Here is a 26,810-nt window from a genome sequence, read left to right as displayed (position 1 = left end):
TGCATCCTGACGTAGCCTATGAAGAAGCCTAGGCCAATGAACGGTTGATTAAATACACGTGTCACTGAGAGATGAGAGCGGATTACCCTCATAGAAAATACAGTGGAAATACTTCTGAAACTGTGTTTGGGCAGACAGATACAGTGCAGGTGCCGTTGACTGACCCTACCTAGAATCATCAATTGCTTCCTTTTTCGGTCCCACTTTAAACTAAGTACAACTTGTAAAAACGTTATATAGCATACGTAAACGCTTCATAAGCACCACATAAATGCTTCACAAATAATATATAAATAGTGTATAAGAGTACATAGTGCATTACGTCGTATTTGGCAATTCACCCTAAAGTGGGAATGGTTATGCCACCCTTTATAAACCATTTATAGTATTACATACTCTTAAAGAGGATTTGTGATGCAGTTATGTAGTGTTTATGAAGCCTTTATATATCCTATGTAAAGCCTTTCTAAATTTACGGTTACTTCATTTATAGTGAGACCCCTTTTTCATTGACTTCATGCACACTGCCACGTGATAATACAATATAATTCCACTAGTCATATATGATCGTGAGGTGCACAGTCTATTCTCCATAACTCCACTAATTCTGACCAAAGTCTTCTTTTTGTAATATTTAGCCTTTATGTATGTATCGTGCTAAAAGTAACCTAGCGCATTGTTTGGGGAATAGGATATCAAGGTATTTCAGGCTGTTGACAGGTGAACACTTTGGCGCATGACCATTTAAATGGTCAACTGTGGCGCTGTGGATTTGCCTGGGAGATGCCCAAACACCATGCGCAGTTACACCACAATGATGTGAGCTGACCCAACTCGCCACAGACCCGCTAAGTACGATCATGAGAGACCAGGCCGAAGAATAAAGACGTTAAAGCTACGCATCTTGGAAATGTTATGTACGCAATAGAACCGACATTTCAGAACCATCGCATGTTAATAAGGGATTACGGGATTACTTCTTCTGTAAAGATTTGGAAGCGGTGAGTAGACTTCTCTGTGTAGTGAGACTTGAGTCCGATCGATTGACTACTCTAGAAACATTCATTGGATACCAACTTCACCAACAGGATCAGCGCACTCTTGAGTGTGTGTGTTGAATGCAATGACTGTATGGTGTGGAATGTTGGCCGCCCAACGGTATTCCAGCTATTCAATAAAGAAAATCACAAACAACAAGCCTACAAATGCATCAATTTAACTTGTATAAAATATTGCTGTATTTCACAATTTAAGTGGCTGTTTATCACAATTAAAACTGTACATGACAGATCGGCACTCCAAATGTAGGCTATAATTGTTGCATTAACGGTGTTACTATGTAACAGCTATGTAGTGCCATTATGTAACAATAACTCCTTGCTCCCAGTATTAGCCCCACTACTAGACATTTAATAGGTTTTGTGAAACAAACCTCTAAGCTACCTAATCTAAGTAGGTCTAACAATAACTTACTTTTAAGCAAGCGTACATGGCTGTCCTGTCCTGCTTCTATACATTTCTATAGATCTACATTGTCCAGACCAAATTTAAAAACATTTCCTATTTTGGAACCCTTTTGACTTATGAGTCCACCTGACATTTAAAAGACATTTAAAACAGAGTTGTACAATAGACTCCAGGGCATAGTCCTGTGAACAGAAGCCCACATTTTTAAATGGTTTAGACAATCAAAACACACATTGTGATCTGATTATGATCAGATCATCCTGCCCACCTCCAGAGGAAGTCAGACACGCATTGTGTCTGGATATCTTACAAGTGTAGACAGATCTGGACAAAAACCCTGTTTATGCCTGCTGTTAACATGTGTCCTTCGTCCTGATCTTGTCTGTTTACACTTTTAAGATCTGATCACAATGCATCTTTTAATCTTCTACACCTGTCAAAAATGTGGGCACAATCAAAATGTGGACAAGATCAGGACGAAGGCTGCATGTTAGAACACAGGTATAAACACAGGTATAAACAGTGCTAAATCATCATTATTCCGCCCTCTAAAATCACTGACAGGTAGCACCATTATGTCTTACAATAAATAAATATTATTTAGAAAGAATAGCTGTGAAATAATTGGCATAAAGGAAGGGACCAGGAAATCTGGTCACAATGCAGACACAGTGGATGGATAACAGACACATTTTAATACCATGTGTAGACACATTTCTGGGAATCTGGGCACAATCAGAATGTGGATAAGATCAGGACAACGGACCCATGTTAGCATCAGGGATAAATAGGGCTATAGACAGTGCTGCATCCCAAATGGCACCATATTCCCTATTTGTGCACTACTTTTGAGCAGAGTCCATAACGCTGGTCAAAGGTAGTTTACTATATAGGGAATAGGGTGCCATTTTAGTACACAGTCAGTCACTCTGACAAGTAGTCTAGCCACCAGCTGTAAGGAACAGTATTTAATTAGCCACCAATTTGTTCCTGTTTACCCAGAGGGGCACCTCTTATCAATGTCCTCCTCAATGAATCAATTAGCTATGATCTAGTGTAGTTAAAACTAGATGACCTTTGAGCCCTACTGTCTATTGTAAAGCTTACAGTTATTGAATTGATTTTATACACATCTAAATTATACAAGTGAAGATAATCCTACTTAGGCCTACATTTGGATAAAGTTACCCCTACAAAGTGTGTGTGTGTGTACGTTCATAGTTGAATTTACATACAGTCATCTCATCAGAACCAATGCCAGCTCCCAGATCTCTCCTCAGTCTCACGCTGCTGACAGAGATGAAGCCTGGAGGAGTATAGTAAACCAGATCTCTCCTCAGTCTCACGCTGCTGACAGAGATGAAGCCTGGAGGAGTATAGTAAACCAGATCTCTCCTCAGTCTCACGCTGCTGACAGAGATGAAGCCTGGAGGAGTGTAGTAAACCAGATATCTCCTCAGTCTCACGCTGCAGACAGAGATGAAGCCTGGAGGAGTGTAGTAAACCAGATATCTCCTCAGTCTCACGCTGCTGACAGAGATGAAGCCTGGAGGAGTATAGTAAACCAGATCTCTCCTCAGTCTCACGCTGCTGACAGAAATGAGCCTGGAGGAGTGTAGTAAACCAGATCTCTCCTCAGTCTCACGCTGCTGACAGAGATGAAGCCTGGAGGAGTATAGTAAACTAGGAGATCCCTTTTCCCAAGGCTTAACCAACTCCCACAGGAGAGGAACAGAGGAACAGATGGCCTTGGTGGCTGACTGTGGCTGTCTGTACTGTTTGTCAGCCTCACCGCGCTTTAAACGGGGCTAAATGAGAGTAGACCTGCCAGACATGATTAGCTGGTGAGGGGGATAGGGAGGTTTACCATGTGGGATGTGTCATATGTGTATGTTGTGGGTGGCTGGATCTCTGACAGGATCCTCCCAGGTTTCTGTCCAAGAAAATGCTGAGAAAATGTCCAAGATAATCTTTCGTTATTACATTGATGACGTTCTCATGTTATTTCCTGTTATTCCCTTTCATTGGGTTTCCTTTTTGTCATGTTAGTTCGAGACAATTACATTGTTTGCTTCATTTTCACGAGGTTTTCTCCAGTTTCCCGTAGCATCAGGTCTGAATGGGTCTTGATTGGGTGGACATTTTGAGAGCCATCTGATTTTTATAGTGAAGTGCCCCAAACACTACCTGAGTAATGGTCCTAGCTTTCTGCTTCTCCATTCTACTGTTCTTAGCCAGACAGAACCTCACCTTTGAGAACGTTGTCCTCGCATCCTGGCATCCAGAAATACTGTACTTCTGTCCCTCACACACAAAGCGCTTTCTCCTCATCCATTCTCATCTCTTTCTGAAGAAATAAATATTTACATTTGGCCCTGTAAAAAGAACTTGAAGTTCAGTTGTCTATTTCCCAAGAGAGTGAACATCTAATAGTCATACAATCATATAGTTGGCTAATCCAGATTAATACTGGGTAACATCCTTAAAATAGATTGTAATCCACAGCAGCAATAGCAGATCAGGTTGGTTATATACCCATAGTATAATGGTACTGGTTGAGTGCAATATCCCACACTTATCGTCTCATTTTGTATCCCTATTATGGCTGTAGATGGATAAGATCAGCCTGAAGGACCCAGAGAGCAAAGAGTTAAGTGCTAAGCGGGTATTAAATGAAGGAGAGATACTCAGGCAAGGCCGGCTGGGGACAGAGTGACAGACAAGGGTGGATGAACCTGCTGGACTCAAGGGATTGCAGCAGGCAAAGTGAGGGCAGGCCAGGGAGGTTGCCATGTTAGGAGTTAGATTAGCTCTTCCTGTGATTGGAAACCTGGGAGGAGGAAGGAGAAAATGGTGGTTCTTATAGTAAGGTAGGTGATTAACAAAGATCAGGGTGAAGCAACCGGGTTGGCTATTATTGTCGCATATTGCTCACAAGACTAAAACAGTGGTAACCTTGCTGCTCTATCCTGATTATCTGTTTCAGGACCTGCTGCCCCACTGAAGACAGATAAGAGCCGTTCCCAACTGAAGCGCTATGGCCCCTGCTGCAGTGAGGAGTCCTAGCCTCAGGTCTTCATAGTGGACATTGAGCTATCATCACACACGGGTGTAGGCCAGGGCCAGGCCAGGGTTAGACTCCCAGAGCAGGGATGATCACTTCCCACATGAACGGAGGACCCGGATATGTAACAGAGGACCCAATGGGGCCTGCGAGTGGCACAGAGGGTCTTGGGAGTGAAGCCAAACTGCAGCAGAGGGAGAGGGCTGTGGACTGCCCCCCTGGGGACAAGGTGGTGGGGACTGGGAGCAGCGTTGTGCAGGGTTCCCGGTGCAGCGCCCAGATGGAGAGGATCCAGCGGTACCAGGAAGAGCTGAGGAGGAAGAGGGAGGAGGATGCCAACAAAGGGAAGCATGAGATCGATCTCACCGCCTCGCTCAGGCTCAAGAAGCTCGCCCAGAACCCAGTCAAGACGGGTATCGACAACCCTACGTTCGAAGCGCCTAAGGCGGGCAAGGAGACCAAGGATGGGAGCCCCCCGCTTGGCGGGGACTCGGCTGTGGGTGAGTAGGGTCGTGTGGGACTGAAGGGAGGAAGTGGGGGAGGTGGAGGCGAGGGGTAGCTCTGTGAGAAGAAGAATAGGAGAGTTGGGAACTTTCGTGTCAATTCTGTGAGTGTTTTAGGGAGGGGGCTGAGCGAGGGGTATTGGTGGAGAATGGGGGATCAGAAGTGAATGTCAATGCAGAGGCTCTCTCCATTTAGTCACATTAAAGTCGCTTACTCTCCCTCACCTCTGGATTAATTTGGAGTTAAAACACTTCGGTTTGGAAGTTTTTTTTTTTTTATCGGCGGTGTTCTCATTCCTGCCGAAGGCCTGAAAACTATCTGCTTGGTTGGAGGGTGGTTGTAAATCATATGAAGTGATCTTAATAAGAGTTGTGATGTGAAAACGAGTTAATTGAAATACATTTTTCCTCAGAGTATTAGCTTTTGTGTCAGTTGGCTAGATTTAGAGGAGACAGTAGGCTGTAGAAAATGTTGTTGCTGCTGACCAGTTTTAGCAGACTCTTGTGAGCCTAAAACTCTAGTCTGCCTCAAGTGCCTATAATATATAGACCATTAATAAAATAGAACCTTATATCTGCACAGCCTTTTAAAAAACACACACACACTCAACATGGGCATACACTCCCCTACTGATTTATTTGGACAGTGAAGCTAAAATGTTTTATTTGGCTTTGCAAGCCAGCATTTTGGATTTGAGATTAAAAAAATAATAATATGAGGTGACAGTAGAGAATGAACTTTTATTTGAGGGTATTTTCATACATATGTTTTACCGTTTAGAAATGAAAGCACTTCATGTATCTAGTCCCCCCGTTTGAAGGTGTCAAGTAATTCAGACACATTCACTTATATGTGTATTAAAGTAGTAAAAAGTTTAGTATTTAGTCTCATATTCCTAGCACTCAATGACTACATCAAGTTACTAAATGGCCCACACACACACACACGCGCACGCACGCACGCACGCACGCACACACACACACACACACACACGCGCGCGCGCGCACGCACGCACGCACACACACGCACATACTGTACACCCTCCCTGCTTCTTCTTATCTCAGGTATACCCCCTGATGAGATCACAATCTTGATAACATTAATCAGGTTGTAATCAGTAATCAATGCACCTGGTCACTTAAACAGACCACCTGCTGGTTCATAACAATAGATTGGGCTGTTTAAGAAAGGCTTTACCCTCCCTTTCCCCTGGTGCTGTGTCTCTGTGCTCCTCAGAGTTGCTATGTGTAGGTGGTACCTTCATGCCAAACTTGATGCAGATGCCAAATCCTGTCTGGGAAGTGCAGAATCCCATGGTTGCACCACCCAAGCAGGGTTTGGCACCTAAATTGACTTTGGCATGACAATATCCAATTAGTAGCATGGTTTTCACATAACCACGCTGTCTCCATGCAAGCCAGTGCTTTCTAGCGCCAAAGAGGTTTGAAACAGAGACATGCGATTAACTTCAGAAAAAAACCTTCCCATTGACGGTGGTCTGAATCTTTAGGGTCACGGGCGTTACAGGAAGTAAGTGCATGTTGAGTCTCTCTGTTTTAAGCCTCTCTCTATGGCACTAGTAAGCAAGGGCTCGCATGGAGATCGGGTGTTCCTGGAAATTAGGCAATTGAACCTAACCAACCTCTTTGTCTCCCCTTTCCTCTCCCCTCCCCAGAGCTGGAGGAGCTGCTGGAGGCCCTGCGGCAGGTGCAGAGCTGCCTGGTGGACGCCCAGTCGCAGGCCGACGTGGCTCTGGTGCTGGGCCTGCTGCACAAGGAGGACTTCCAGAGCGCCTTCGCCATCCACAGCGCCGTGGCCCAGCAGATGCAGCCGCGTGGCAGCCCGCCCTTGCCCCTCACCGCCCAGGCCCACGGCCTTTATCAGGAGGTAGAGTGAAGTAGAAAAGAAACTCCAGCAGACTAATGATCTTGATGGATCTAGAAATTGAATGGAACTTTTTTCACCAATGTATCGGTCAGGAGGTAGGGGGGAGAAAAGAGGAGAAAGAAGGGATGGTGTTAGGAAGAAGGTGGAGAAGTGTTGGGAGAAGGGAGAAGAGGATTTTGGGGATGAACAGATGGAGATAAGAATATGGAAAGGTAGAACGGTACAGCAGGGTAGGGAAGAGAAGTGGAGAGAGCTTGCCTGGCGCATTGGAATCAATTGAATAGTCCCAAAGGGAAACTTCTCCCATTTGGCACTCCGCGGCAGGCTTAATAACACACTTATGAGTTTGAATGAAAACAAATACTATTTGGACCCAGGTCTTGATTTCTATAGGAAAGCTGGCTGTCAAACAATCACAATCACGCTCACACTCAGCCACGCTCAAGGTCCTAAACGATATCATAACCGCCATCGATAAGAGACATTACTGTGCAGCCGTATTCATCGACCTGGCCAAGGCTTTCGACTCTGTCAATCACCACATTCTTATCGGCAGACTAAAGAGCCTTGGTTTCTCAAATGACTGCCTCGCCTGGTTCACCAACTACTTCTCTGATAGAATTCAGTGTATCAAATCGGAGGGCCTGTTTTCTGGACCTCTGGCTGTCTCTATGGGGGTGCCACAGGGTTCAATTCTCGGGCCGACTCTGTATACATCAACAATGTCGCTCTAGCTGCTGGTGACTCTCTGATCCATCTCTACGCAGACGACACCATTCTGTATACTTCTGGCCCTTCATGGACACTGTGTTAACTAACCTCCAGACGAGCTTCAATGCCATACAACTCTCCTTCCATTGCCTCAAACTGCTCTTAAATGCAAGTAAAACTAAATACATGCTCTTCAACCGATCGCTACCTGCACCTGCCCGCTCGTCCAGCATCACCACTCGGAGAGTTCTGACTTAGAATATGTGGACAACTACAAATACCTAGGTGTATGGTTAGACTGTAAACTCTCCTTCCAGACTCACATTAAGCATCTCCAATCCAACATTAAATCTAGAATCGGCTTCCTATTTCGCAACAAAGCATCTTCACTCATGCTGACAAACATACCCTCGTAAAACTGACCATCCTACCGATCCTAGACTTCGGCGATGTCATTACAAAATAGCCTCCAACACTCTACTCAACAAATTGGATGCAGTCTATCACAGTGCCATCCGTTTTGTCACCAAAGCCCCATGTACTACCCACCATTGCGACCTGTACACTCTTGTTGGTTGGCCCTCGCTTCATACTTGTCGCCAAACCCACTGGCTCCAGGTCATCTACAAGTCTCTGCTAGGTAAAGCCCCGCCTTATCTCAGCTCACTGGTTACCATAGCAGCCCCCACCCGTAGCACGCGCTCCAGCACTAGTCACCCCCAAAGCCAATTCCTCCTTTGGCCGCCTTTCCTTCCAGTTCTCTGCTGCCAATGACTGGAACGAACTGCAAGAATCACTGAAGCTGGAGACTCATATCTCCCTCACTAGCTTTAAGCACCAGCTGTCAGAGCAGCTCACAGATCACTGTACCTGTACATAGCCCATCTGTAAATAGCCCATCCAACTACCTCATCCCCATACTGTATTTATTTATTTATCTTGCTCCTTTGCACCCCAGTATCTCTACTTGCTCCTTCATCTTCAACACATCAATCACTCCAGTGTTTAATTGCTATATTGTAATTACTTCTCCACCATGGCCTATTTATTGCCTTACCTCCCTTATCTTACCTCATTTGCACACACTGTATATAGACTTTTTCTACTGTATTATTGACTGCATGTTTGTTTATTCCATGTGTAACTGTGTTGTTGTTTGTGTCGCACTGCTTTGCTTTATTCTTGGCCAGGTCGCAGTTGTAAATGAGAATTTGTTCTCAACTAGCCTACCTGGTTAAATAAAGGTGAAATAAATTAAAAAAACAATAGGCTAACTGACAAAGAGACTGCTTTAGGCTGGTAGGGTTAGTTTGGAGAGCACTGTGTGACATTAAGGAAGAGGTCGTAGGCTTCGATTGAGGGCCTCGATCAGTGCGATGATGATCTCTCTCAGACACACACACACACCATCTCTGTGCGTACAGTAAATAGATGTATACATTTGCGCCAGGAGATACTTAGCAAGGTGGTAATAGTTTGAGCCGGTGAACTGTGTGTCTAAACTAAGTGGCTGGTGCCGTGGGACTTCCTGATTGGCCTTCAGGGCGAGCTAATCTCCCTGCTGCCCCTGGGCCTGGCAGGAAGTGGCTGGGGATCTGAACTGCCGTGGCCAGAAAAAGAACCTCCAGCAGCTTACAGGCTAGTGGGGCAAGGGCTGGAGGGAGGGAGGGAGGGAGGGAGGGAGGGAGGGAGGGAGGGAGGGAGGGAGGGAGGGAGGGAGGGAGGGAGGGAGGGAGGGAGAGGAGGGCTGGAGGGAGGGAGGGAGGGAGGAGAGGAGGGCTGGTGGGAGGAGGAGAGGAGGGCTGGTGGGAGGAGGAGAGGAAGGCTGAGAGAGGAGGGGGAGAGGGGGAGGGAGGACAGGAGGGCTGGAGGGAGGGAGGGAGGAGAGTAGGGCTGGTGGGAGGGAGGGAGGAGAGGAGGGCTGGTGGGAGGAGGAGAGGAGGGCTGGTGGAAGGAGAGGAGGGCTGGGAGGCAGGAGGGCTGGAGGGAGGAGGAGAGGAGGGCTAGGAGAGGAGGGCTGGGAGAGGAGGGCTGGTGGGATTGGAGGAGAGGAGGGCTGGGAGAGGAGGGCTGGGAGAGGAGGGCTGGGAGAGGAGGGCTGGTGGGATTGGAGGAGAGGAGGGCTGGGAGAGGAGGGCTGGTGGGATTGGAGGAGAGGAGGGCTGGGAGAGGAGGGCTGGTGGGATTGGAGGAGAGGAGGGCTGGGAGAGGAGGGCTGGGAGAGGAGGGCTGGTGGGATTGGAGGAGAGGAGGGCTGGGAGAGGAGGGGCTGGGAGAGGAGGGCTGGGAGAGGAGGGCTGGTGGGATTGGAGGAGAGGAGGGCTGGGAGAGGAGGGCTGGTGGGATTGGAGGAGAGGAGGGCTGGGAGAGGAGGGCTGGGAGAGGAGGGCTGGTGGGATTGGAGGAGAGGAGGGCTGGGAGAGGAGGGCTGGGAGAGGAGGGCTGGGAGAGGAGGGCTGGTGGGATTGGAGGAGAGGAGGGCTGGGAGAGGAGGGCTGGTGGGATTGGAGGAGAGGAGGGCTGGGAGAGGAGGGCTGGGAGAGGAGGGCTGGTGGGATTGGAGGAGGGCTGGGAGAGGAGGGCTGGTGGGATTGGAGGAGAGGAGGGCTGGGAGAGGAGGGCTGGGAGAGGAGGGCTGGTGGGATTGGAGGAGGGCTGGGAGAGGAGGGCTGGTGGGATTGGAGGAGAGGAGGGCTGGTGGGATTGGAGGAGAGGAGGGGGAGAGGGGAAAGTGCGTCACCTCGTTACCGACACCTTTGATTAGTTGAATGGATGAGCTAAGCTAGAGCCAGGGACCGGGATAGAGGGAGACGGAGAAGAGGGGGAGGAGGGTGGAGAGAAAGAGAGGATTGGGATTCTCTTTTTGAAGTGTGCAGTTTTTTTCTATGATGAAGTAGTTTGTGGATGTTGATAGTTGTGGGTGCTATGAAGTTGTTAAAGACATGCTATAGAAACACTAACGTGATGACAGCACAACCAACTTCTCATGCTTCTATTGGACCTCACATGTTGAGAGCTTCATTCAGTGTCTTTATTTTCCAACGCGACAGCCAGTGAGCAGAATAAGTGTCCGTCTCAAGTGACAACCTATCCCCTATATAGTGCACAACTTTTGACCAGAGCCCTATGGGCCCTAGTCAAAAGTAGTATACTAGGGGATAGGGTGCCATTTAGAATGGAGACTGTTACAGTAGTGTGACTTCCCTGTCTGGAATGTGAAACCCCACTGTGACCCATTGGAGAGCTGCCAACTCTCTCTCTGTGTATGTGTGTGTGTGTGTGTGTGTGTGTGTGTGTGTGTGTGTGTGTGTGTGTGTGTGTGTGTGTGTGTGTGTGTGTGTGTGTGTGTGTGTGTGTGTGTGTGTGTGTGTGTGTGTGTGTGTGTGCATGCGTGCGTGCGTGTGTCTATGTGGAGGAATGCAATCGATTATGTTAACAGCAGAATGGCGTTTGACATGACCGTCACCTAAGAACAAATGATTTGCAGACTGAGACGCCCTCAATTATGAGGCAAACATATTTACTGTTATGGCCTTCATATGAGGACAAAATACCTCTGATAACATGAGCCCTCAGTCATAAAGCATGCACTACACGATGACAAGCGTAGCAGGATGAACCATCAGTGGTTTTAACAATAATATACTAAGTCGTTTCTGAGTAATGACTAAAGCCTTGGCTATATTGAGGACGGGGTGATTCTTCAACCCATGACTTGTGTTCAGGAAGTTGAATGATTCAACTGCGTTGTTAAATCACACATAGAGTCTCAAGGATTATTCAAGATGGCCATGTCCCTACTGGTTCCTGGCTGGTGATGTTATTAACTCATGCACACTTTGAACTTCGAAATGACGATTCCAGATGATCAATGCGGCTTACTTAGTGGTAGTTATACAGCTTACGATAACCTGAACCCTTCTCTCGCTCTCTCTTCCTTACCATCCCTTCACCTCCTCTCCCCCACTCTCTCCCGCTCTTTCTGTCATTCCCTCCCCTCTCTCTCCCTTTCCATCCTCTTCCCCCTCCCCGTCCTCTCTCCCCTTCCTTCCCTCCTGATCTCTCCCTACTCTCCCCCCTCTCTTTTTAAAGGTGCAATGCATCCTACAATCCAGTCACCAGGAGGAAGGTGTAGAGCTCAGGAACCTACTCACCACCCCCCACTTCCAGGTAAGAGACCTGAGATGCACCAGAACTTAACCCGTAACCTTCAATTAGAAAACATCAAAATAACCTTGAATAACATCTAGAAAATATTATTTGGTTTGCGGGGTGTCCATGGCCCCCACATTCTGTCAGTGTCCCTGAGCTGGCCACCTGAGGCGTACTATGGATAAAATCCCAATTTCCAATTTGTCACTCAGATATCTGTGAATATGCTCCATATACCTTGTTCATAGATTCCATGTACTGTACATCTATGCGAGACCCTGAGTCATCCTCATGTGTCCGACTGTATCCAATCCTGACTTCAGCCTCAGAGGGGCTAAGGAAAGTCACTTAGTGGGTTTTAAGTAGCTTGGCCCTTTAAGGGCCTTGAACTTTACCCTGTGTCTTGACTAAAGGTACACATGACTATCCTCGATGAAAGTTAGGGGAGGACACTTCCATTTGCCTACTAACGAATTGGCACGCTTTTCAGGTCACGGATGAGAGAGGACAGAGGAGAGAGGGTGGAGAACGGACTTTTTTCCCAAATGAGACAAGGCCATTGTATAGGTGATATTACAGGGCATCTTGGGTTTTGGAATTTGGAAGGTTAACATGATACATACAATTAGGATGATACTTACAGTGTATGCATCTCGGACAGTGAAATCTCTTCTTTGGGTTTATAGCCGAGCATGTCATCGACAAATCCTTAGATCTACGAAGTAGCCTAAGAGTTGCTCTTTGACACTTGACCCAAGCTTCTTTGCTGGTCAGTGTCCAGCTCAATGGCATGCCCATATGCGTGCCACACAGGTACAGAGAGGTCACTCAATATAGATGGCTTACTGCTGACGTTTACATGATTGACCCCAGGGCTACGTGCCAGCCTGGTGTTGGCACCGCTGAGATGTGTTCTCTAAAGCCTGTCGCATGCTTCCCAGTCAAAACAGTTTGCGCATATATTATGACTACATTTTGTGACGTTTTGTTCGTTTTGGTGTTCGGCAGGGTTTGTTTGTCTGTTCGGGCACACTAATTGTTTTCTTGGGGCACGTCAAAGTTCAGTAGCCGTAGTCTACGCCCCTTTGTCGGTGATTGGTCAACAGTACTACCCCTAGTGGCAGTGGGAACTATGGACAGGATTCTTCAATAAAGTGTTTGTTGTTATTCAACGAGAGACAACTCATTTTCATGCACATTTTTTCACTTGAGAAATACTGCACCAAACATCTTAGTTAGATGTTAAATTGCGTGACTAACCCTCCTCTGCAAAAATGTACAAATGTATTACAAATGCCTTTATTTATCTTAGATTTATTTGGACTATTTTGAGGAAGTTGCTGTTGTTGTTGCTACAGCATATCAAGAGGGACAAACAGTAACATTGCCGCTTTTTTCTAGCTTTTCAAGCGAAGGTCTTTTAAGGGAGTGTGCGAGGCACATACGTTCGCTTCGCCTAGCCAAGTTATGCTAGGAGCAAACCGAACCTTCTTTTAATTCTTGTTCTTTGGTATTATGGCGGTCTGCAAACAAACTTTAAAGGTGCATGCCGCCACCTACTGTAAGGGAGGCCACCCCATTGCGAGAAATGGGAAAAACCCAACATCATATACAATTCAAAAATGAAATAAATCCAAAAACCCATTCCCCATCCTTCAGACATAGTCCTAATCACATCCCTATACAGGCGCAGGGGTCTGTGAGGATGGAACATTCGTCCACAGGATTTCTTGTAATGCCTGTGCTGTTAAATCCCTCACAACGATGCCTATTTCCTTCTATTTCCACTTTGTTTATAACCAATGCAATAAATGATACAAAGTCCACCTTTTTAACATGCGACATGTCAGGATCCTGTCGGCGAGTAACATTTACTGGGGTCTCTTACCCAACTACCATGGATTTTTCAACGTTAACCCCTTATTCCACTCTCCTCGACGCCTCCGGATAGGAGACAGGCTGGACAGCCTGGCTCTTACATGGTATCTCACTTAACCCAAAATACACTGTACAAAACATTAAGGCCCCCCTCCTTTTGCATTCAGAACAGCCTCAATTCGCTGGGGCATGGACACTACAAGGTGTCGGATGCTGGCCCATGTTGACTCCAATGCTTCCCACAGTTGTGTCAAGTTGGCTGGATGTCCTTTGGGTGGTGGGCCATTCTTGATACAGACGGGAAACTGTTGAGCGTTTAAAACCCAACAGCGTTGCAGTTCTTGACACGAACCGGTGCACCTGACACCTACTACCATGCCCCGTTCAAATACATTTAAATATTTTGTCTTGCCCATTCACGCTCTGAATGGCACACATACACAATCCATGTCTTAATTGTCTCAAGGCTTTAAAATCATTCTTTAACCTGTCTCCTCACCTTCATCTACACGGATTGAAGTGACATCAATAAGGGATCACCTGGCTTTCACCTGGATTCACCTGGTCAGTCTATGTCATGGAAAGAGCAGGTGTCCTTAATGTTTTATACAACGGGTGGGTCTAATCCCGAATGCTGATTGGTTAAAAGCATACATGCGAAGGGAGAGACTCTTCTTCAAAGAACAAAATAATACGGGCGTGCACCAACCACAGAATCTATACTGAACAGAAATATGAACTCAATATGCAACAATTTCATTGATTTTATTGAGTTCATATGAGAAAATCAGTCAACTGAAATAAATAAATTAGGCTTTAATCTATGGAGTTCACATTACTGGGAATACAGATATGCATCTGTTGGTCACAGATGCCTTAAAAAAAAATGGGCCTCACAATGGGCCTCAGGATCTCATCACGGTATTTTTGTGCATTCAAATTGCCACTGATAAAATGCAATTGTGTTCATTGTCCGCAGTTTATGCCTACACTACCATAACCCCACCGCCATCATTGGGCACTCTGTTCACAACATTGACATCAGCAGACTTCTCGTGCACATGACGCCATGCACATGGACTGTGGTTGTGAGGCCGGTTGACGCATCTATGATTTTCATTGAGACGTCAAACGGATCTCCCAGATATTGCCATTGGTCCAAAACCCTCACTCCAACAACAAGAACAAAAGAGTCAGAACAAGGCTTGGATTTACTAGATTCCACGACTACTTTACTTCTCTTATTTCCCTTCTTGTTCGCCACTGTAATCCATTCCTTCTCATGCTCATCTTTGCTCAACGTGCCATCAGTTTCAAACAAAACATCCCCTCCTTCGCCATCTTCCTCCTGCTTCACCTTTTGATGTCAAGCTTACAATCTCACGCCATTCGAAAACCGAACCTCGTATGCGGGTGCCTTAACAAGCTCCAGTTAAACACTGTTCCCTTAACGAGGGTGTGGCAGCCCTCTAATTGACTGCCTAAAGACTTTAAAGGCCCAGTGTGGTCAAAAAGTATTTTCCTGTGTTTTATATATACAGTTGAAGTCGGAAGTTTACATACACCTTAGCCAAATACATTTAAACTCAGTTTTTCACAATTCCTGACATTTAATCCTAGTAAACATTCCCTGTCTTAGGTCAGTTAGGATCACCACTTTATTTTAAGAATGTGAAATGTCAGAATAATAGTAGAGAGAATTATTTATTTCAGCTTTTATTTCTTTCATCACATTCCCAGTGGGTCAGAAGTTTACATACACTCAATTGGTATTTGGTAGCAATGCCTTTAAATTGTTTAACTTGGGTCAAACGTTTTGGGTAGCCTTCCACAAGCTTCCCACAATAAGTTGGGTGAATTTTGGACCCATTCCTCCTGACAGAGCTGGTGTAACCGAGTCAGGTTTGTAGGCCTCCTTGCTCGCACACGCTTTTTCAGTTCTGCCCACAAATGTTCTATGTCATTGAGGTCAGGGCTTTCTGATGGCCACTCCAATAGCTTGACTTTGTTGTCCTTAAGCCATTTTGCCACAACTTTGGATGTATACTTGGGGTCATTGTCCATTAGGTAGACCCATTTGCAACCAAGCTTTAACTTCCTGACTGATGTCTTGAGATGTTTCTTCAATGTATCCACATAATTATCCTTTCTCATGATGCCATCTATTTTGTGAAGTGCACCAGTGCACCAGTCTGCAGCAAAGCACCCCCACAACATGATGCTGCCACTCCCATGCTTCACGGTTGGGATGGTGTTCTTCGGTTTGCAAGCTTCCCCCTTTTTCCTCCTAACATAACGATGGTCATTATGGCCAAACAGTTCTATTTTTGTTTCATCAGACCAGAGGACATTTCTCCAAAAAGTATGATCTTTGTCACCATGTGTAGTTGCAAACCGTAGTCTGGCTTTTTTATGGCGGTTTTAGAGCAGTGGCTTCTTCCTTGCTGAGCGGCCTTTCAGGTTATGTTTATATAGGACTCGTTTTACTGTGGATATAGATACTTTTGTACCTGTTTCCTCCAGCGTCTTCACAAGGTCCTTTGCTGCTGTTCTGGGATTGATTTGCACTTTTTGCACCAAAGTACATTCATCTCTGGGAGACAGAACCCATCTCCTTACTGAGCGGTATGATGGCTGCGTGGTCCCATGGTGTTTATACTTGCGTACTATTGTTTGTACAGATGATCATGGTACCTTCAGGCATTTGGAAATTGCTCCCAAGGATGAACCAGACTTGTGGAGGTCAACAATTTATTTTCTGAGGTCTTGGCTGATTTCTTTTGATTTTCCCATGATGTCAAGCAAAGAGGCACTGAGTTTGAAGGTAGGCCTTGAAATACATCCACAGGTACACATCCAATTGACTCAAATTATGTCAATTAGTCTAACAGAAGCTTGTAAAGCCATGACATAATTTTCTGGAATTTTCCAAGCTGTTTAAAGGCACAGTCAACTTAGTGTATGTAAACATCTGACCCATTGGAATTGTGATACAGTGAATTATGAGTGAAATAATCTGTCTGTAAACAATTGTTGGAAAAATTACTTGTGTCATGCACAAAGTAGATGTCCTAACCGACTTGCCAAAACTATAGTTTGTTGACAAGAAATTTGTGGAGTGGTTGAAAAACGAGTTTTAATGACTAACCTAAGTGTATGTAAACTTCCGACTGGGGTGCATTAATTCTGCCGACTCTGTTGCAATACATTTCTTAAACTGAAGCAAATGGAATGAAACGGGGAGGGAACTCCCACTGGGCACAGACACCAATTCACAGAGGTAACCGCTAGGAACAACACAAACCTGCCTCCTTCTCTCCCTCTTCCCCTTTTTCCTTCCTCCTCTCCCTGCCGTCTTCCTTCTCCGGGGAATGCCGAGATCGAGGTGTTTTGATGATTGATGGAGGGGAATCCTGCCTCCTAAATGCAGGGCAGATTAAGACGGATTGTGTGTACGCTGGAAGCTTAGCCAGCCCTCCTCTCTGGCTCCTCAAGTCTCTCTGCTGCAGGATAGAGACACTAATTTGGCTCGACGGTTATTAATTGCGAAGTACGGAGCGCCTGTCACCTTAAATGAAGTGGGGGAGTAATCTTTGTATTCTTGTTGGCTTAGAGGTGGAGACTGCTGACGGCTTGTGTTAAGGAGGGAAGAAGGGAGGGAGAGAGAGAGACAGGGTGGGCTTTGGGTAACAGGTGCATGTTTAAGCATGGGATGGGAGCAGAGTTTAAGTTTCCCCTTGACCTTATACAATAACTGGTGAATATGAAAGGATATGCATGTGGATACACTGTGTATCATGTAGTGGCTCAAGATCAAGAAGCTCCAATTCACCTTAGTCATTACTACAACAATCTAATTCAAACAAAATCGCATACACACACTTCCCAGTTCTCACGGCACACACACTCCTTCTCATCCATGTGCCTGTGTGTGTTATGTCCGTCCCAGGCTCTGATGCAGGCCCATGACAGTGTGGCAGAGCAGGAGCTGGAGCCGGACCCAGAAGAGAGATTGATTCAGTACCTGGGTGAGACCGTCAAACTGGTGCGGCTGGAGAAGGCCAGCGACATTCCTCTGGTGAGCCACTCCCCCACCCCCACTCATAGACACACCCATCTCTTCTGATACTCCGAGACATTCCAATTGCTATCCCTCACAAATGACCGGTTACCGGTTGCTGAATCCCCGAGCTGACTGGGAGGAAGTCTGCAGGGAGTGAGCCGGTAGCTGGACGGTTACCGGCTTCAACATCCTATATACTACAGTACATGCTGCTGTTGTGCACTTGATCAAGGCACCCTAATTGTTCCAGGGGTGCTCGTGTGCTACCCCCAGCCTGCGATGTGTGTTTTGCGTCAGGTTGGGTACTGGGACAGCAAAATATATATATACTGTATATCAATATCAATTTCTGTAGACCAATAAAGCATGTCATGTATTGTATTGTATGTCCCCGATGCAGACTTGTCTTTGTAGTGGATCTTTGTGTCTTTGTGTCAAGTATGTCTAGGTGGTTTGCACTGATAAGCATGTCTGACTGGTATTTGCCCAGGGCGCCACGGTTCGTAACGAGATGGACAGCGTGGTAGTGAGTCGTGTGGTGAAGGGCGGGACAGCCGAGCGGAGCGGTCTCCTGGCTGAGGGAGATGAGATCCTGGAGATCAACGGCGTGCCTGTCCGCGGGAAGAACGTCAACGAGGTCCACGACCTTCTGGTGAGGAACGGGTTAACAAGTCAGGAACGCTCACACTGGATATCACATCTGTCATATTTCAAATTGACTGGTGTCAGTGGCACATTGATGCCGTCAGATCTAATGGATATAACATTTTATATAGCGCCGCTCCCATCTTACCTCAAGCCATTCTTGAACCAGAATATGTAAGGTCTGGTCCCTCGAGACTACGTTGTGTGATTATTACTTCATTTCAATCAAGCTGATTCCATGTATATTCTACTCACTGTGTGTTACCGTGTTCTCCTCTCTCCTCAGGTGGAGATGCATGGCACTCTGACCTTCCTCCTTATCCCCAGTTCTCAGAACAAAACGCCCTCACACAGGCAGACTGTGGTAAGGTTTTCCTTCAGTGTGTGTGTGTGTGTGTGTGTGTGTGTGTGTGTGTGTGTGTGTGCACAGAATGTGTGTTCAATTATTCAACTCTAATCAGTTAATAAACTCTTTGGAGAGATGATGATGTCACCCATGTCTTCAGATGCACGTGAGGGCTTACTTTAACTACGACCCGTCTGATGACCCGTACGTGCCGTGCAGGGAGCTGGGCCTGTCCTTCCAGAAGGGAGACATCCTCCACATCATCAGCCAGGATGACCCCAGCTGGTGGCAGGCCTACAGGGACGGGGATGAGGACAACCAGCCCCTAGCCGGACTAGTACCAGGTACACTACCCTAACCACCTTAACCCCAACCCTAACACCAACCCCGAAACTAACCTTAACCACCCTAACCCCAACCCTAACCACCCTTACCACCCTAACCCCAACACTAACCCCAACCCCAAAACTAACCCCAACCCCAACACCTACCCTGACCCCAGCTGGTGGCAGGTCTACAGGGACAGGGATGAAAAGAACCAGTCCCTGGAAGGGCTTGTCCCTGATATGAGGCTTATCAACCTCCTCCTTGGAGAACTATAAACTATGACAGTCTATGGGTTAGTCATAGTGCAGAGTTAGGCTACAACAGCACTTTCATTGAAATACACTTTTTTTCCCCCAAGTAAATGTTTCTGTCTCCCTTCTTCCTCTCCCAGGGAAGAGCTTCCAGCAGCAGAGAGAAGCTATGAAGAAAAACATTGTGGACAAGAATCCTGACAGCCCAGGTAAGGGTTTATATACTCCCTGTACACACTCCGGCCACCATCACAAGCATCTTAACACACAAACACACACACACATACTCAACATTAGCATATGATCGTTGTCATTATGATCTGATAAGCTGCATTACTAGTTAAGGGCTTGTAGGTAAGCATTTCACGGTGATAGGCTCCAAATCAGCCTTTGATAACATTCCACATCTAATTTTCTCCAGGGAAGCTTTGGTGTGCAAAGAAGAACAAGAAGCAGAGGAAGAAAACCATGTACAACCCCAACAGGAACGTTGGTAAGGCTACTTCTTTATCCCGGCTCTTTTTGGTCCAATCCCAAATCGACCCCTAGACCCCTATGCATTTGTGGAGTATGAGCAATATGGTGAAACTTCCACCTAGCCTATCAGAGGACAAGGTGGAGCTTCCACCTGTCAAGTCCTCTCGGATATTCACAAAATAGAGAGGGCATAGGTCATAGACATACTACATAGGCATAGGAGTTGATTTGGGATTTGGCCTCTCTCTCAGTCAATGTCCCTATGTACATTGTAAGACTTCATAAGCCTGCTGGTTCCTGAGCCAGACTTGGTGTTGGTGTGACATGTACCCAGGAATCATGCCTGCTCTATCCATTACATTTCTATCGGCAACATTTACCCTCAGCTGAATTTTCAGATAGAAATATGTTATGTCGAACAGATATACCTATCTGATAGACTAACATTTCTATGACAACACTTCACCTCCAGTACACCCCCACCTCTCTACCTACCTCTGTCCCGCCCAGACTACTACGCCGATGAAATCCTGACCTATGAGGAGATGGCACTCTACCACCAGCCGGCCAATCGCAAGCGACCTATCGCCCTGATTGGTCCGCCCAACAGCGGGCAGGACGCGCTGCGGCAAAGGCTGTTGTCCATCGAGCCGGAGAGGTTCGCCGGCGCCGTGCCACGTAAGTAGACCAATGAGAGGAGGGGATTGGGGGATAGAGGGCGGGGCAAGACTTGAGATGGGTCTAGGCTACACAGTTATTGTGTGATGTTAAGTTAGTGGCCTGTCAGGTATGATTTTCAATATCTTTTATTGTGTCCATTTTCTATAAAGTGTTGTGATTATTCAATGCACTTTAAATAAAGTTTGATGGAGTTTGATAGCTTGGAGCATTGACAAATTACCACAGGAATTCAATCAGGCAGGGTAAACGTTACCAATACATATAGCTTAGCTTTTACCAATTTCTCATGTATTATTTAATGTTAAACTGTTTATTATAATAGACTAGACACAAACCTCCAGGCTGTGGAAGGGCTATTTGACCAAGAAGGAGAGTGATGGAGTGCTGCATCAGATGAGATGGCCTCCACAATCACCCGACCTCAACCCAATTGAGATGGTTTGGGATGAGTTGGACTGCAGAGTGAAGGAAAAGCAGCCAACAAGTGCTCAGCATATGTGGGAACTCTATCAAGACTGTTGGAAAAGCATTTCTCAGGAAGCTGGTTGAGAGAATGCCAAGAGTGTGCAAAGCTGTCATCAAGGCAAAGGGTGGCTACTTTGAAGAATCTAACATATAAAACACTTTTTGGGTTACTACATGATTCCATATGTGTTATTTCGTAGTTTTGATGACTTCACTGTTGTTCTACAATGTAGAAAATAGTCAAAATAAAGAAAAACCCTTGAATGAGTAGGTGTGTCCAAACTTGACTGGTACTGTATAATTTAGTTTATCTATCATAATAAACAGTTTAACATGAAATAATACATGAGAAATTGGTAAAAGCTAAGCTGTATGTATTGGTAACGTTTACCCTACCTGATTGAATTCCTGTTGTAATTTGTCAATGCTCCAAGCTATCAAACTCCATCAAACTTTAACTTAACATCACACAATAACTGCGTAGCCTAGACCCATCTCAAGTCTTGCCCCGCTGGAATGAGTAGCTGTGTCCAAACATTTGACTGCTACTGTACATTTTAAAACATCAAATTCTCATTTCACAATAATCATCACTCAGATACAACGAGAAACCCACGCATACATGAGAAGAACGGGAGAGAGTACCACTTTGTAAACCAGCTGGCGTTTGAGACAGACGTGGCAGCGGGGAAGTTCATCGAGTCTGGGGAGTACGAAAGGAACCTGTACGGGACCAGCAGCGACTCGGTCCGACAGGTCATCAACTCAGGCAGGATCTGTCTGCTGTGCCTGCACACTAAGGTAGGAAAATACCGATTTTTAAGCACTGCATAGAACTTCATAAGCACTACATAGAACTTCTTTAGCGCTACGTAGAACTTCATAAGCACTACACGTAACTTCTTTAGCGCTACGTAGAACTTCATAAGCACTACACGTAACTTCTTTAGCGCTACGTAGAACTTCATAAGCACTACATATAACTTCTTTAGCGCTACGTAGAACTTCATAAGCACTACATATAACTTCTTCAGCGCTACGTAGAGGATTCATCAATCACGTGGAAGCAAGTCATTCTACATAAAGGATGATAGGTCCTTACATCTGGTGCTTTGCCAAATGAGGCATAGCCCTCGTGCCACACATTTTAGAGCGAGACATTTTTAAGCATCTAAACGGGCCTTATAAAGGGTTTATTAAGGCTATATTATTCTATGTTATGTTATGTTTAAAGTGGGACTCTTGTTAGCCACTAGTTGAGAATATGTTGTGGAGCAATGGGGTAAGGTACTTAAGTAAAAATACTTTTAAGTACAACTTAAGTGTTGTTTGGGGGTATCTGTACTTTACTTTTATATTTTTGACAACTTTTAATTTTACTTTACTACATTTCTTAAGACATAATGTACTTTTTACTCCATACATTTTTCCTGACACCCAAAAGTACTTACATTCTGAATGCTTAGCAGGACAGGAAAATGGTCCAATTCACGTACTTATCAAGAGAACATCCATGGTCATCCCTACTGCCTCTGATCTGGTAGACTCAATAAACAAAAATGCTTGGTTTGTAAATGATGTCTGAATGTTGGAGTTTGCCCCTGGCTGTCCATAAATAAATAATGTAATGGTGCCATCTGGTTTGCTTCAAATAAGGAATTTGAAATGATTTATACTTTTACTTTTGATAATTAAGTATATTTAAAACCAAATACTTTTAGACTTTTACTCAAGTAGTATTTTACCGGGTGACTTTCACTTTTACTTGAGTCATTTTCTAGTAAGGTATCTTTACTTTTCTTTCTTTTTTCTAGTATCTTTACTTTTACTCAAGTATGGCAATTGGGTACTTTTTCCACCACCGTTGTGGAGGGTACTTCATAAGCAGGTTTTGAAAGCATACTAACCACGCTATTACTCTCTTCTCTATTATCTACCTTTTCTCTAACCTTCTCTCCTGCTGCTGTTTTCATTTGTTCTCTGTCAGTCACTGCGGGTACTGCGGTCCTCCAACCTCAAGCCCTATGTGATCTTCATTGCGCCTCCCTCTCAGGAGCGATTGCGCACCCTGCTGGCCAAGGATGGCAAAAACCCAAAGGTATTTCCTACTCTCGACCTCCTATCAGAAAAGATTGCAAATGTACAAGTAATGTGGCAAAAATTCCACCTAGACCGGTAGATGGCAAGGCAGAACTATTACTATACTAGCGGAGGAGAAGTTGATCATAACAGTGTTTAAGCATTGTACCAACAAAAGGGAGTATCGTTTCTCACAGGTATATATAATCTATATGATACGTGTGATCAATGTAGTAACACATTCACAGTGGATATGAATTTATCACCGATACTTGCTGATGCTGGTAAAGGTTTTTTTTGTGAGATAAGCAGCTAGGCGTTCTTTCTGGACATGGCCTACTTCTCTCCCTATCATCCCTTTCCCTTTGGAATGGATATCCCTAACACCTGTCCTTCCCTCCTGTATCTCCCTGCATCTAGCCAGGATATCTCTACCTCTGTCCTTCCCTCCTGTATTTCCCTGCATCTAGCCAGGATATCTGTGACCCATGTGCTTCCCTCCCATGTTTCCCTGCATCTAGATTTCTCTAACCCCTGTCCTTCCCTGCATCTAGCCAGGATATCTCTAACCCCTGTCCTTCCCTCCTGTATTTCCCAGCATCTGGCCAGGATATCTGTAACCCCTGTCCTTCCCTCCTGTATTTCCCTGCATCTAGCCAGGATATCTCTACCCCTGTCCTTCTCTCCTGTATTTCCCTGCATCTAGCCAGGATATCTCTAACCCCTGAACTGCCCTCCTGTATTTCCCTGCATCGAGCCAGGATATCTCTAACCCATGTCCTTCCCTCCCGTGTTTCCCTGCATCTAGATTTCTCTAAACCCTGTCCTTCCCTCCTGTATTTCCCTGCATCTAGCCAGGATATCTGTAACCCCTGTCCTTCCCTCCTGTATTTCCCTGCATCTAGCCAGGATATCTGTAACCCCTGTCCTTCCCTCCTGTATTTCCCTGCATCTAGCCAGGATATCTCTAACCACTGTACTTCCCTCCTGTATTTCCCTGCATCTAGCCAGGATATCTGTAACCCCTGTCCTTCCCTCCTGTATTTCCCTGCATCTAGCCAGGATATATCTAACCCCTGTACTTCCCTCCTGTATTTCCCTGCATCTAGCCAGGATATCTCTAACCCATGTTCTTCCCTCCCATGTTTCCCTGCATCTATATTTCTCTAACCCCTGTCCTTCCCTGCATCTAGCCAGGATATCTGTAACCCCTGTCCTTCCCTCCTGTATTTCCCTGCATCTAGCAAGGATATCTCTACCCCTGTCTTTCCCTCCTGTATTTCCCTGCATCTAGCCAGGATATCTCTAACCCATGTCCTTCCCTCCCGTGTTTCCGTGCATCTAGATTTCTCTAACCCATGTCCTTCCCTACATCTAGCCAGGATATCACTACCCCTGTCCTTCCCTCCTGTATTTCCCTGCATCTAGCCAGGATATCTCTAACCCATGTTCTTCCCTGCATCTAGCCAGGATATATGTAACCCCTGTCCTTCCCTCCTGTGTTTTCCTGCATCTAGCCAGGACATCTCTAACCCCTGTCCTTCCCTACTGTTTCCCTGCATCTAGCCAGGATATCTATAACCACTGTCCTTCCCTCCTGTATTTCCCTGCATCTAGCCAGGATATCTCTAACCCATGTCCTTCCCTCCTGTGTTTCCGTGCATCTAGATTTCTCTAACCCATGTCCTTCCCTACATCTAGCCAGGATATCACTACCCCTGTCCTTCCCTCCTGTATTTCCCTGCATCTAGCCAGGATATCTCTAACCCATGTTCTTCCCTGCATCTAGCCAGGATATATGTAACCCCTGTCCTTCCCTCCTGTGTTTTCCTGCATCTAGCCAGGACATCTCTAACCCCTGTCCTTCCCTACTGTTTCCCTGCATCTAGCCAGGATATCTATAACCACTGTCCTTCCCTCCTGTATTTCCCTGCATCTAGCCAGGATATCTCTAACCCATGTCCTTCCCTCCCGTGTTTCCGTGCATCTAGATTTCTCTAACCCATGTCCTTCCCTACATCTAGCCAGGATATCGCTACCCCTGTCCTTCCCTCCTGTATTTCCCTGCATCTAGCCAGGATATCTCTAACCCATGTCCTTCCCTGCATCTAGCCAGGATATATTTAACCCCTGTCCTTCCCTCCTGTGTTTTCCTGCATCTAGCCAGGACATCTCTAACCCCTGTCCTTCCCTACTGTTTCCCTGCATCTAGCCAGGATATCTATAACCACTGTCCTTCCCTACTGTGTACCTACATCTAGCCAGAGGAGCTGAAGGAGCTGATTGAGAAGGCCCGGGAGATGGAGCAGGCCTACGGCCACCTGTTTGACGCGGCCATTGTTAACGGCGAGCCAGACACGGCCTTCCACGAGCTCCTGCGGCTCATCAACAAGCTGGACACGGAGCCCCAGTGGGTGCCCTCCTCCTGGCTGTGCTAGGGGTAAGAGGTCAGGGTTGAGGGGTCAACCTAGCATTCAACTCCAGGGAGCCAGAGGAAGGAGAGTTTGGCCTGGGTTGTGTTCATTCGGCACCAAATGGAAGAAAACGCATTGAAACAGGAAGGGAATACCTGGACTTATCCAATAAGAACCATTTGTTCTAGTTTTTCATAGAAAAATGTTTTAACACATTTGACTACGGTGTATCCTAATGAACATGACCCATAACACAGCTCTGGAGGAACGACCCTAAAAGGAAGGATGGACAATGATCATTGAGAACACCGTTAGACCATTGTGGAGCCTCGCAGACACAAAATAGAGGGCCCATTCATTTTTGCCAGAAAGGGTAACTTGTCCTTTATCTAACCTTCTTATGAAAATTGGAGTTTACTTCATTTGCAGGGATGGATTTTTTATTGTATAAGTGTTTTTTTCTGTGTTTGTCTTTGTGAATGTTCTTTTTGTGTTTTTGTCAATGTCGGCACCATTCCAGATTCCAGTAGCATATGCAAAGACGTTTATCCAAAACTGTAGAAAACATATTTTCATTTTATTCTACTCTAAATAGTTATTTATGAGTGTAAATATCTATTTTTAGATGAAATGGCAAACACGTGATTTACCATTACCTCAGACCCAGTCTAATAATGTATGGTTTGTTTGTATGTGGTATACAAGACTGGAACTGTTTGTCTCAATTGAGGACCAATTTGCTCCTGGGGAACTATGTAACTTTCTCCTAGAAGTAAGAACCAAAGAGGAAGCCGTTGTATTCTAAAGATGGGTAAAGGTACTTGCTGTGTATCAATGATAGTATTATGTTGTGTCATCTTGAGTTGCTGCACTTTTACATCAAAAACAGACCTCAAGAATCATTGATCATCAGTAAAGATGACCTCAGTATCCATTGTCTAGTGTACCTAGTGTCTACCTACGGACATCAACAGTGTGAAAACATATCAATTTAGCATCATTTAATCTGACCAACTTTTATTTTCTTTGGTACTTTATAAGCACAACTCAAAAGAAGCCACCTTCAATATAATGAATATTCCTGATGAGAATTGTTTCAAAATGGTGGACATTAAAGTTACATGAATACTATTTAATACAGTAAATGTATGATTTTGGAGTATACTTGATAGATATTCATTGTGTATGAGGGTACGCTTAGTTAAAACATTTGAGTAGGAAAAATAACTAGAGCGAATATAAAATCTACATTCATTCCTTACATGAATTGGTTCCTTGGCACCACATATTACAAAATGGCTGCCATTTCACATACAGGTGTGTGCCCCAGATACATTTAGGATGTTGTACCTTGTAATAGCTTTCTCAGACATTACTTTGTTCAATGTTTCCAGCACAG

General features: G+C 45.5%; 1 protein-coding gene across 1 annotated transcript; it reads left to right on the top strand.

The window, feature by feature from the left end:
• The first annotated feature begins 770 nt into the window (after window positions 1-770).
• LOC106571669 (protein PALS1) lies at window positions 771-26,556 on the top strand. The gene is made up of 14 exons (XM_014144999.2): window positions 771-1,001; window positions 4,454-5,031; window positions 6,711-6,922; window positions 11,726-11,803; window positions 17,613-17,741; window positions 18,217-18,378; window positions 18,658-18,735; window positions 18,878-19,061; window positions 19,436-19,504; window positions 19,717-19,788; window positions 20,283-20,450; window positions 21,517-21,719; window positions 22,906-23,016; window positions 25,259-26,556. The coding sequence occupies exons 2-14, from the start codon at window positions 4,620-4,622 to the stop codon at window positions 25,433-25,435; spliced, it is 2,055 nt and encodes a 684-aa protein (XP_014000474.1). The 5' UTR covers window positions 771-1,001; window positions 4,454-4,619; the 3' UTR covers window positions 25,436-26,556.
• The last annotated feature ends 254 nt before the right edge of the window (window positions 26,557-26,810 follow it).

This window comes from Salmo salar, chromosome ssa15 (assembly GCF_905237065.1).
Source record: "Salmo salar chromosome ssa15, Ssal_v3.1, whole genome shotgun sequence".
Taxonomy (NCBI): Eukaryota; Metazoa; Chordata; class Actinopteri; order Salmoniformes; family Salmonidae; genus Salmo; species Salmo salar.
The sequence above is the reverse complement of the archived record's forward strand: the minus strand, read 5'-3'. Positions and strand labels throughout refer to the sequence as shown.

What these genes read in the sequence shown, in the direction of transcription:
- LOC106571669 (XM_014144999.2), top strand. Translation starts at nt 4,620, where the DNA reads ATGATCACTTCCCACATGAACGGAGGACCCGGATATGTAACAGAGGAC. An exon ending in AGGCCAGCGACATTCCTCTG is followed by an intron (nt 17,742 to 18,216) that starts GTGAGCCACTCC and finishes GTATTTGCCCAG; the next exon opens with GGCGCCACGGTTCGTAACGA. An exon ending in CCTAGCCGGACTAGTACCAG is followed by an intron (nt 19,062 to 19,435) that starts GTACACTACCCT and finishes TTCCTCTCCCAG; the next exon opens with GGAAGAGCTTCCAGCAGCAG.